Here is a 12,990-nt window from a genome sequence, read left to right on the forward strand (position 1 = left end):
TATTGTAGTCCCAAACCTTTGAGGCTCCAATTTCTAAGTTTCTTCAGAAAATACAGTAACAAGATATATTCACTGAATGGTTATATTAATCTGTAAATGTAAATTCATACTATGGGCTGAATTTTACGCCTCCCCAAAGAGTGGGATGGTGGTGGGGTTGGCATAAAATGGAGCAAGAGGCTCCGGGAGCCCTTCCTGACCCTCTCCCACCTTCGCCACCACTTTACACAGGGCGGTGGAGGCAAAAAATGCCCCCACCCCCACCCCAGGCCAATCAAGGCCCTTAAGTGGTCACTTAACGGCCACTTAAGGGCCTTCGCCCACCTCCATGCGGATTTTATGCGTGGCAAGCGGGTGTCTTAGACCCAAGAGAAGCCGCCTGACAAAAGCAGGCGGCTCTCAAATGTCCCTGGGGGGGCCCTCATGATTGAGCACCCTGTGCCCGATGGAGGGCCACCCTCACTACCCAACTACCCCCAAAACCCAACACACCCCCCTTCCCCCCAATCGACCACCCTTGTCTCGCCAGGGCCCAACCAATTACCTCTGGCAAGGTAACCAAAGCTTACCTTTGCTCCAGCCTCCCTGACATCTTTTCTTCACGCTGGGCTGTAGTCCCAGCAGTGGTCACCACTCCCTGTAGCCTGCTGGGACTAAGAGCTGCCAGACCCAGCTGATTGGCTGGCAGCTCTATTAGGCAGGACGTCCTAGCTCAAGTGGGTGGAAGTCACGCCTCAGAGCTATTGAAGCCCAGTGACCTGCAAAATACGGGTCAGATCCCCAGGCGAGGCATGTCTCTAAAAGTTGGGCATAGAAAGTGTCTTTGCTACTTATTCTGTTGCTGATATCCATGATATAAAGGGATGCAGAAATGCATGTTGACTCCACGTGAGCACAGACTCTGGGCTTTATCCAACATCCCACCAATCCATGCAATGAGAAACTACCACTCACACTCAAGATGGGGTTGCTATACCTGTACAATGTAACTGTAGTGATAATAAGGCATAAAATAGCAACATTTGCCACAGCATTAAATTAAATTTTCTTAAATGTTTCTTTTTTCAAAAGTGTCACCAGGTCCGTAGCACACTAACAAATAATTATGCATGAGCAGAGAAAAAAAATCTCTCCCTGCCCCAACTAAAAATCGAGTAAAAGAAGCAACCTGACGGGAGGCTGGCAGGAAGATAACTGAGCAAAATAAATGACCAACTTAATATACAATCATAATATGTATTTCAAATTTAGAAATGGACAAAAAAATCTGATATCAAAATCACCAATGAGAGCAGGATCCAACCAATTTCCCAAACCTTTTCCTCGGCAGGTTTCATTTTCTACAAAATATTTCAGTGATAGAATGGCATTACCAAATTTATTTTCATGCTTAAAACAAAAATGGCAGCCAAAAAAGACCTATATCTCTACCATCAGGTAATTATAATCCCATCAAGAATGGCCACAGAAAACCAGAGAACTGACACAATCAAAGCTTTCCATTGCTGCAGTTGATTGTTACCTTTCTCACACTGTGTGTTCATTTTCTCTAGAATGAGGATGAGAAATCAAAAAAGAAGAAGAAAAAGAAGGGAGAGGAAATAGAAGAGGAGGAGCCTGATGAAAGCATGTTGGACTGGTGGTCAAAATATTTTGCCTCCATTGAAACTCTCATGGAGGTATGCCCTGATTTAGACGTTTGCTTGTTGGATGATTGTCCAATGTGATGTAAAGAGCAAATTATCAAATACATTTATATGTCAATATTGCAATTTAAAACATCCTGAGCTGTGGTTTGCACCAGATGTGCACTGTACATGACGATATAGTGGTGTACCACCTAATGTTCCAGGAAACTATGTACAGTCTAAGTGCAAGACTCAATAAGGATCCACATGTAGTGCTAATCAGGGGTCCAACCATAATGCAGTAATGCAGTTGGAAAGTCCCTTCTGCTCTTCTTCAAATAGTGCCTTGGGATCTTTTATATCCACCTGAACAGACTGATAAAGCCTTAGTTTAGCATCTCATCTAAAAAATGGCAACTCTAACAGTGCACCACTCCCTCAATTCTACAATGTAGTCTAAGCCTAGATTATGTGCTCAAGTACTGCAGTGAGGATTAAACTGACCTCCTCCTGGGTAGCCCTTGATTTCTAATAGAGTTGCAGGACCTACCTCCAAAGAGGAACCCTTTAAAGGAATTATAGTTTTCAATGTTATTCTCTCAAAAAGCCCTGCAGATTCATTTAATAGCTATTGGCATTTAGTATGGCAGGGCCTGATCCCTCGGATGCTCTCAAAGCGTTATGCACTACACACTGGAAGTACCACAAAAATATTTAAATTACTTATCAGGCAAGGTCAGCTGTAGGGGTGCAGGTGCACACAGCAGCAGCATCAGGATTGCATTATTGACTCCCTTGTGTAAATTAATTGTGGCAAGAATGGGTGAAGTAATAGGACCTCATGGTATGCCTCAATGTTTCACTTTTGTTATTATTTGTCATTAGAAGTATATTGCACACTGGTAACCTTTTTTTGCTCATGTCACACCATTTTTGATTGCGAAGAAAGATGGCTGTTTGGGATAGAAATGCAATACTGTACTAATGCGCCTCCTGGCTTGCCATAGTCATGTGACCTCTACCATGAGGCACTCCCTGCAGTCAGCCATCACAGCTCAGTTTACTAAATACACAGTACAAGCAAGACTGTTGTCCTGTGAGCTCATATTATGGTGTCAGAGTGGAGCTGAGATTGAGTGTTGAAGAGCTGGATAGAATCAAAGCTTCAGAAAGAGGAACAAATGAATGTTCAGAGCTGCTAAAAGCCACAAGAAGCCACAGAAAAAGAACAACGAAACAGGCCACAGCTGAATGCACAGAGTAAGACACAATGGCTGCAAATTTTCCTCTCCCTGCGCCGGGCGAAATGAAAGGTGAAATGAAGCAGAACTGGCAGGTTTTCAACTCACAATGGCAAAATTGCGAAATTGCAACAGATTTAATTAACAAATCAGAGCAGCTACGAGTAGCTACACTTTTATCACTGTTGGGGAGAGACTATTACAAAATGTATACCACCCTCAATCTCTCCGAAGAACAAAAAAAAAGGATAGCAGGAATTTTGAAAGCCTTGAAGTCATGCTTTGAACCCGAAGTGAATGTAACTTATGAACTGTATGTGTTCAATATTAGGGCCCAAGGTAAAAAAGAGTCCATTGATCAACGCATTAACACAGCTTAGAGAATCCTTTGAATTTGTGCAGCTAAAAGATGATCTAATTATAGACACGATTATTTTAGGCATAAGAGATCCCGCAGTGAGTGCACGTCTACTGAGAGAGGACAAACGTACTCTCAGGAAAGTGATCGACATGTGCAGAAGCACTGATGTTGTAAATCAGCAGCGAGAGCATATTCATGACAGAACAGACCAGGCCTTGCATTATTCTGATAGGTATTCCAGGCCGAAAGGGCAGAAAGATCACAGACAAAGGGCAGGATGAAAATACTGCAGAGGACATCATGCACAGGAAAAGAAGGCATGTCCAGCGTGGGGAAAGCAGTGTTCTCACTGCAAGAAACCGAATCATTTTGCACGCAAGTGTTTGGCTAGAAGGAAGCTCAACAAGCAGGTACAGATGACCACTGAAGAGATATCAGCTGAAAATTCTGATGAATCACCATACACCATACAACAGGTTGGTTCAGTCAGGTTGATAGGTGATAAATAGTTTGTGACTGGAATGATGACTGCAGAAGGATAATAGCAAGTCAACATAAATTGTCAGATAGACACCTGTGCGTCATGCAACATCACAGACCTGTGTGAAGTGGCTCAACATGGCAATCCAAAAATGAAGTCCTCGAAAGTAAGGTTGAGGCTATATTATGGCACCATACTAGTGCCGAGAGGACAAACTACGCTTAGAGCCCAATGCAATAACAAGAACAAAGATCTGGATTTCCAAATTATAGACGGCAAGCAAAAGCCACTCATCTCAGCTGAAGCAAATCTAAAGCTTGGACTGGTAACCCTCAATGTGCAAAAAGAGATTTGTGACGTGTCACAGTACATTAAACTATTGACTGCGGAACAGATCCTAGAGGAGTAGAACAATGTATTTACAGGTTTCGGATGTCTTCCTGGAGAGTATCATCTCGCAGTAGATGAGAGGGTAAGACCAATTCAGCATCTGCTGAGGAAAGTTCCAGCTGCCCTCAATGCCAGCCTGAAAGACAAGATAGAAGAGCTGAAAAAGAAGGGAGTAATTAAGAAAGTGACAACTCATACAGAATGGATTAGCAGCATGATAGCAGTGAAACAACCTGGAAAGCTGAGAGTATGCATTGACCCAAAGGATCTAAATAAAGCTCTGAAGAGATCTCGTTACCCCAAGCCTACCATCGAAGGAAATTTGCCACCACTTGCAAAGGCAAAAATTTTCACTACCCTAGATGCGAAGGATGGTTACTAGCAAGTGAAGATGGATGAGAGCAGCAACTTTCCAACCACATTCTGGATGCCCTTCAGGAGATAGAGATGGTTGTGCATGCCCTTTGGTATTTCCATGGCTCTAGAGAAGTATCAATGCAGACAGCATGAGATAGTTAGTAATCTTCCCGGAGTGGAAGCTATAGTGGATGATCTCCTAGTTTATGGATGTAGGGACACAATGGAGGAAGCCATTGCTGACCATGATCAAAATCTATTGCGACTGCTAGACAGAACTCTCCAGATGAACCTGAAGCTGAACAAGAAAAAAATTGCAATTAAAGATGCCCGAAGTCAAGTACATAGGTCATGTACTGACAGCAAAAGGTCTATGCCCAGATCGCGAAAAGGTGAGAGCGGTAGCAGCAATGTGGTGACCGACAGATGTAAAAGCAGTGCAATGATTTGTTGGATTCGTCAACTATTTAGCAAAATTCTTGCTCAATTTGTCGTCGGAATGTGAACCATTAAGCCAACTCACAGCCAAGGAGGTGCAGTGGTACTGGCGCACAGAACAAGAAGCAGCAATCAGTAAAATCAAGCAACTAGTGATGGCATTGCCAGTGCTGTAATACTATGACGTAAATGATGAAGTCACCCTGCACTGTAATGCCAGCGAGACAGGACTTGGACGAACCCTAATGCAGCAAGAACAACTGGTTGCATTTGCATCCAGGGTGTTAAGGCAAATGGAACGACGCTATGCTCTGATCGAGAAAGAGTACCTGGCCATTGTCTTTGCTTGTGAACATTTTCATCAATACCTATTTGGAAGAGACAAAGTGACAGTCGAGTCTGACCACAAGCCACTTCAAATTATTTTTCTCAAGCTGCTACTATCTGCTTCAAAGCATTTACAAAGAATGTTACTCCGGTTACAGACATATCATCTGGAAATGGTATACAAGCAAGGTAAACAGATGTACATCGCTGACATGCTGTCGAGAGCAGCACTCCCTATGAAGAAAGTAGCGGATGCTACGATAGAGTGTGAAATCTTCCAGATGCAACGTGAAGCTGCAGCTTGACATGCTCTGGAAGTCATCAACCAGCAGAGGCATTGAATCTGACAGACAAGCGCCTTGCTCAAATCAAGCGAACTACCCAACAAGATGAAGCTCTCCAAGTGTTGCAAGAAGTAGTGATGAAAGGATGGCCTGAAAGCATCAAGGACACTCCTGTGGTCACAAGAACATATTCGGCTTACAGAGATGAATTGACAGCCCAGGATGGCACCTTGTACAAAGGAAACAGAATCAATATCCCTAAGGAGTTGAAAGGAGAGATGCTAAAGCGCATCCATGCAAGCCACCAAGGAATTGAGTTGTGTCTGAGGAAGGCAAGAGGAGTGTTCTACTGGCCAAACAAGAGCATTGAAAGCAAGGACCACATCAGCCAGTGCAGTGCGTGTAATGAGTAACAAGCTAAGCAAGTTAAAGAACCGCTGATGACATATGACATTCCAGACAGACCATGGATGAAGCTAGGAGTAGATTCTTTACTCTTGCAGGAACTGATTATCTTGTCACCATAGACTACTATTCTGACTACTGGGAGGTAGACCAGCTGACCTCAACAACTACCAGTGAGATTGTAGAATGCCTGAAAGCACATTTCGGTCGTTACGGCTTTCCAGACATTGTGATGAGCGACAAAGGTCCTCAGTTCACAAGCGAAGATTTTAGCCGCTTCATAAAGGATTGGGAAATTCAACACCATTCATCATCTCCACACTAACTCCAGTCAAATGGAAAGGCTGAGGCGGCAGTGAAAATCGCCAAAGGAATCATAAAGAAATCGAGAAAATCCGGCACAGATACATACAAGGCAATCCTTGAGTGGAGAAACACTGAAGGCATTGAAAGTAGTCTGGTACAAAGACTAATGTTACGCCGCACCCAAACTACTCTTCCAAGAGCAAAAAAGCTACTGAAGCCAGAAGTAGTGACAGGCATGAGTTACAAAATCAAGGTGAAACGGCAGAATGCCAAATTTCATTTTGATAAAACTGCCAAACCATTGCCAGAATTGACCATTAGTTGTGTGTTTCTTCAAGTTCAAAGTGTGATATTGTGAATTTTGTTTTAGCAAATCCGACAGCGGGAAGCAGCTGCAGCTGAGGCAGAGGAGAAGGAAGACTTGGAGATAGCAGCAGAGGGTAAATCAGGTCTGAAAAACATACACACACATTATGGGAATTGAACAAATGAGTTAGCTACAAACTGGCTATCCCATACATATGTGTGTGTGATATACATGTGTTACTTTTCAGTAGAAGATATAATGCGTTTTGTGGAAAATCAACATTGACTGGGAGGGTGTAACGGGCTGAGAACGTCTTTAATGACTGGGAGCGTGTAAAGGACTGGGAGCGTGTAAAGGACTGGGAGTGTGTAGAGGGCTGGGAGCATGTTGAGGGCTGGGAGCGTGTTGAGGGCTGGGAGCGTGTTGAGGGCTGGGAGTGTGTTGAGGGCTGGGAGCATGTTAATGGTTGAGGGCGTGTTAATGGTTGGACATGTGTTAATGGCTGGGAATGTGCTGACAGTTGGGAATGTGTTGATGAATAGAAATGTGCTGACAATTGGGAATGTGTTGACGGCTGGGAATGTGTTAACAGTTGGGAATGTGTTGATGGTTGGGAATGTGTTAGTGGATGGGAATTTGTTGACAGTTGGGAATGTGTTGACGTTTGGGAATATGTTAACAGATGGGACTGTGTTAATGGCTGAGAATGCGTTAATGGAATAGGAGTTTGTTAATGATAGGAGTGTAATAATGGCTGGGAATGTTTTAATGTATTGATTCATGTCTTTGCTTTTGTTATCCTTTATTACAAAATCCTATAAGTTTACATTGTCTTATATAGGACATTACAGAAATCCTACGAAATTCATTCTTTGTTTTCCTGTGTGTCTTTGAAATTGTGTTAGCATCTATAAGAATCCTCTTTGGATGCAGTAGGATTTTTAACAGAGGAACTTATAAGATATTTTAATAAGGATCATTTGTGGTGATTTTTTTGGCTGTTTCACAATATGTTTGGATTGTGTGTGTGCCAAGCTCATCTACTATTGAAAACTCTAAACTTCTGCTTACTGTGAGTGTTTTGCTTTTCCCATTCTCTATCCATTGTTATCATGACAGAATCTGTCACTCATCCACATTACCAAGCCATCATGAAAGTTGGCACTAACAAGACTGAACTGTTATTTTTGAGATTAGAGCAAGGTAAAAGGTGGTGGTAAGGTGAAAATTGTGACTATAGGAGAAGTGGCCAGGTCAGAGGGAGACATTTAGAGCACTAAGCAATTCTTACTGTCACTGGCACGAGGTTTCTCTTTGAAGCCTTTGTTCACAAAGTAGCTGAGAAAGAAATTGCTGAAAGATAATTTTTTATTAATATGTTTTTTTTAAGCATTCCATGGCTGGATTTTTAGGGGGGGTTTTATTATTCATTTATGAGGAGAATTTTTTTCTCTCAGAGGGTCGTGAGTCTTTGGAATTCTCTTCCTCAAAAGGCAGTGGAAGCAGAGTCTTTGAATATTTTTAAGGCAGAGGTAGATAGATTCTTAATAATCAAGGGGGTGGAAGGTTATCGGGGGTAGGTGGAAATGTGGAGTAATCAGTTCAACCATGAACTTATTGAATGACGGAGCAGGCTCGAGGGGGTCAGGTGGCCTATTCCTGCTCCTAATTCAGATGTTTGTATGTTCGTATGTTCATGGGATGTGGGCATCCCTGGAAAGATCAGCATTTATTGCCCATCCCTAATTTCCCTTGAGAAGGTAGTGGTGAGCTGCCTACTTGAACCACTGCAGTCCATGTTGGCTAGGTACACCCACAGTGCTATTAGGAAGGGAGTTCCAGCATTTTGACCCAGCAACTGTGAAGGAGCAGCGATAAGGTTCCAGGTCAGGATGGTGTGTGGCTTGGAGGGGAACTTGCAGGTGGTGGTGTTCCCATGCATCTGCTGCCCTTGTTATTCTAGGTGATAGAGGTTGCAGGTTTGGAAGATGCTGTCAAAGGAGCCTTGATGAGTTGCTGCAGTGCATCTTGTAGATGGAACGCACTGCTTCCACAGTGCACTGGTGGTGGCGGGAATGAATGTTGAAGGTGGGATGCCAATCAAGTATGTTGCTTTGTCCTGCATGTTGTCGAGCTTCTTGAGGTTTGATGGAGCTACACTCATCCAGACAAGTGGAGAGTATTCCATCACACTCCTGAATTGTGCCTTGTAGATGGTGGACAGGCTTTGGGGATTCAGAAGGTGAGTTATTCGCCACAGAATTCCCAGCTTATGCAAAGGCTTGTTGTTTCATTCTATCGTCTGTTTGTTTTTTGTTGGTTCCATAGTTTTCATTATGGTCTGATTGTCCTATTAGGCGCAGTAGTTTTCATTATAGTCTGTTTGTCCTTCTAGGATCAGTAGTTTACTTTAGAATATAGCTCCCTTTATGGTGGTTGCCTTCCTAGTCTAGCGAAAGTCAAGGTGTCAACTTTCATGCCATTCATGTTTGAGTGTTTTGTGCCCACCCTCCCTCCTCTATATTCAGATCTCAAAATTGATGACTCTCCTATGAAAGGCACAAAGCAGTCCAAGAGTAAAGACAAGGCCAAAGCACAGGAGAAAGAGAAGAAGAAAAAGCAACTTGAAGTGTTTGAAAAGAAGGAGAAGGTGAAAATTGATGAATTACGGGTAAGTCAGTGTAAAAGTTATTGAAATATGTTCAGTGCACATTGTTGCTCCAAAAAGTTTGAAAGATTGAAAGAGAACTATCAGTCTTTGCCTGCAAGTGGTACATGCAGTTATTGTCTTCCTTCAAGGAATAAATAGATGAATCCTACTCTATCTGATCTATTACAAGGCCCAGATTAATCAACAGCCCAGCTGATAGATGTAGTATCAGATATTGAATTAAGCCATGAACATCAGAGAGAACCTAGGTTTGATTCACATTATGTGGAGCTGGTGGATAACTCCTGAATATTGAATTTTGAAAAATATCAATATCCATCAATGATATATAAATAGTGAGTGACCTATTCAATATTATGCACACCCCCCAAATACTCATAGAACAGACAGGGCTTTTGGAAACTTTAGAATGGCCCATGACAGACAAATCAGTCTTTTACAAAGAAGAATGAGAAGTGGAAAAAGACTTGGATGAGGCCATGTGTTGCTAACCATTCTATTTCAATATACAGGTTTATGATAAGGAATTAGAAACTGAGTTTGGAAACTTTGAAGACTGGCTCCACACTTTTAATCTTTATCGAGGCAAAATTGGAGATGATGATGACAGTTCTACTGAAGAAGAAAGAATTGTTGGGAGATTTAAAGTGAGTACTTCATTGTTGGAGGACATCAGTTTAAACATCTGTGTAAAGGGTAAACATTGATTGTGCTGAAGTACTGATCAAAGGAGCTTGCTAGCAAAATGGCAGTAATAAAACATCAGAATACTTGAGCAGGACTGAGTATTCAAATATAATTCAGATGGCTGAAGTTCAAATTCGAATGTGAACTTTGCATTTTTTCAACTGGATCAGCTCATTCCAGCTGAAATTTGGACCATCAAAAATTAAACTTTTTTTAGCCTTTGAAAGCCTGAATTCTTAAAGCTGATGTATTCATTGTAAAGGTTTTCTTTTAAAAAACGTATTAAAAAAGATTCACATTAATTATTATAAGAATGTGAATAGAATTCAAAAGCATTGCACTTTATAATATTTAATTTTCACTATTTCCTCAAGCTTGCTTTAATCTCAGATGTGGGGAACTTGACAAAAAGTGCTTAGTTGGTAAATTATGTTTTAATTTAATAAAACATCCTCGAGAGAAGAAACCATAATGTTTAACAAAGTATTACTATAAATTTACAGTTTTCCTTGCAATATAAAATTGAGAGATCTAGGTCGCAAAATCTGGTTACATAGTGCCCATATTTCAAGCACTACGGGCTCTGTTTAAGTGCGCACACTGCTGGTGGGGGCCGTGCCACATGCTACTTTGGGTAGGCCATTGGCGCAGGTGCTGGGACCTTGTGACAGAAATATGCATGTTAGACAGATTGTGATGTCAATCAGTGTGTAATGCTGATTTGACTCTAGTAGTGCCATTTTCGACATCAACGCTCCTGCTAACACCATCTCTTAACATGGTGCAGCTGAACATGTGTTCATCAGCATGAAGGATCCCCCCACCAGCACTATTTAAAGGGATAATCAATCAACTACTGAGTTGCTGATTGATTTCTATTGGCTGTTGCTGAGTTTGGAGTTTGTATTGCTATTTAAAGTTTGTGCAATCTGCGGGGAGTGATGTGGCACATGGTGAAGTCCTTGGTTCTCAATTCAACTGTTCTGCTCAGACTACTCACTGTAGTTTCTATTCCCCCCTAGCCTGTAGCAAAGCCAACACAAAGAAGGACACGCTGTTCAAAGAGGGAAGAGGAGGAGAGGGAGTAGGGGTTTCAGCAGGAGATCATATCCGGCCAGGGTCCTCAGGGAGCAATTTTCCTACCTAAGCGGGGAGCAGTGTGTGTGATGTCTCTATTTCACGAAGGAGGTTCTCACTAAAATATGCCATCTGCTGAAGGCATAGCTGCAGTCTCAGAGTGGGACAAATATAGCATTGCCAGTAGCTGTAAACGTGACCATGACCGTGAAACTCTTTGTGGGCTCCTTCCAGGCTAGAGCAAGTGATGTCTGCAACATCTCACAGTTCACCATCCAGTTATAAGGGAGGTCATTGATGCTCTATATTCTGTGATGGAGTCCACATGTGCAGACTGCTATCTGAACAGTTAAACTGTTGAAAATACTGCTAGGTGCACTGACTTTGGATTCAAAGCTTGTATTTTTTCTGAGACAGTCCTTTCCTGGAAAAGGAAACTGAAAGCTTCAGAGTTCTGGGGAAGGCAGACCTGGTTAGGACCAGTTAAAACAAACAGTCAGACGATCATAGGTATGACTGGAGACATGTGACTGGAGCTCAGGTTTCAGTTTACACAATAACAGAATGCAGTGTTGAAACAAACAGCAAGCTGTTGTTTAAAAAAGAGACAAGCTATTGCGATTAGACCTGTTTTCTGGGAGCTGGCCCTTGGCAAATACAAGTTTCTACAGCTGTTTTTGGTGCCTTATTCATGTCATGAGCAGGGCCGAGGTTGTTGAGAGGTAAGAAGACTGAATTTTGTTTTTTATTCATTCATGGGATTTGGGTGTCGCTGGCCAGGCCAGCATTTATTGCCCATCCCTAATTGCCCTTGAGAAGGTGGTGGTGAGCTGCCTTCCTGAACTGCTGCAGTCCATCTGGGGTAGGTACACCCACAGTGCTGTTAGGAAGGGAGTTCCAGGATTTTGGCCCAGCGACAGTGAAGGAACGGCGATATAGTGCCAAGTCAGGATGGTGTGTGACTTGGAGGGGAATTTGCAAGTGGTGGTGTTCCCATGCATTTTCTGCCCTTGTCCTTCTAGTTGGTAGAGGTCACGGTTTGGAAGGTGCTGTCTAAGGAGCCTTGGTGCATTGCTGCAGTGCATCTTGTAGATGGTACACATTGCTGCCACTGTACGCGGTGGTGGAGGGAGTGAATGTTTGTAGATGGGAGGCCAATCAAGCGGGCTGCTTTGGCCTGGATGGTGTCGAGCTTCTTGAGTGTTGTTGGAGCTGTACCCATCCAGGCAAGTGGAGAGTATTCCATCACACTCCTGACTTGTGCCTTGTAGATGGTGGACAGGCTTTGGGGAGTCAGGAGGTGAGTTACTCGCCTCAGGATTCCTAGCCTCTGACCTGCTCTTGTAGCCACAGTATTTATATGGCTACTCCAGTTCAGTTTCTGGTCAATGGTAGCCCCTAGGATGTTGATAGTGGGGGATTCAGTGATGGTAATGCCATTGACTGTCAAGGGGAGATGGTTAGATTCTCTCTTGTTGGAGATGGTCATTGCCTGGCACTTGTGTGGCACGAATGTTACTTGCCACTTCTCAGCCCAAGCCTGGATATTGTCCAGGTCTTGCTGCATTTCTACATGGAATGCTTCAGTATCTGAGGAGTCACGAATGGTGCTGAACATCATCAGCGAACATCCCCACTTCTGACCTTATGATTGAAGGAAGGTCATTGATGAAGCAGCTGAAGATGGTTGGGCCTAGAAATGTTGAAGAGAAGACTGCATTGCTTGCTGTCAATGAGAAGGCATCTCATCTGCGGCTACTTCTTAGAAGATGGGATCTGCAGATCCACTTGAAAAGTTCAAAGATCTGAAGGACTTTGTGGCTGTAACTGGCACTATCTTTGCTGAGAGGACTACCCAAAAGATTTATGAGGTCTATCTTTGTTGCATCTGATAAAAAACGTGTAATCTTTAAGCTATGGATAGCTTATATATCGACAATGATTTAACTGTCAGTTCATGTTTAATTTATGTTGGTTTTGCTTTGAGCGTTGAAGAAAAATTTATAAATGTGAAATCTTGTCAGTTTGTT

The 12,990-nt window shown here is 42.7% G+C and overlaps 1 protein-coding gene across 2 annotated transcripts in view; it reads left to right on the forward strand.

Annotated features, from left to right (window-relative positions):
- Window positions 1-12,990, forward strand: part of otofa (otoferlin a) — a 479,852-nt gene that overhangs the window by 417,666 nt on the left and 49,196 nt on the right. For both annotated transcript variants that reach the window (XM_068017769.1, XM_068017778.1), the window contains 4 exons: window positions 1,554-1,679; window positions 6,589-6,658; window positions 9,084-9,196; window positions 9,709-9,843. In XM_068017769.1, coding sequence (XP_067873870.1) covers window positions 1,554-1,679; window positions 6,589-6,658; window positions 9,084-9,196; window positions 9,709-9,843 — 444 coding nt within the window. The remainder of the gene's footprint in view (window positions 1-1,553; window positions 1,680-6,588; window positions 6,659-9,083; window positions 9,197-9,708; window positions 9,844-12,990) is intronic.

This window comes from Heterodontus francisci, chromosome 3, assembly GCF_036365525.1.
Source record: "Heterodontus francisci isolate sHetFra1 chromosome 3, sHetFra1.hap1, whole genome shotgun sequence".
Taxonomy (NCBI): Eukaryota; Metazoa; Chordata; class Chondrichthyes; order Heterodontiformes; family Heterodontidae; genus Heterodontus; species Heterodontus francisci.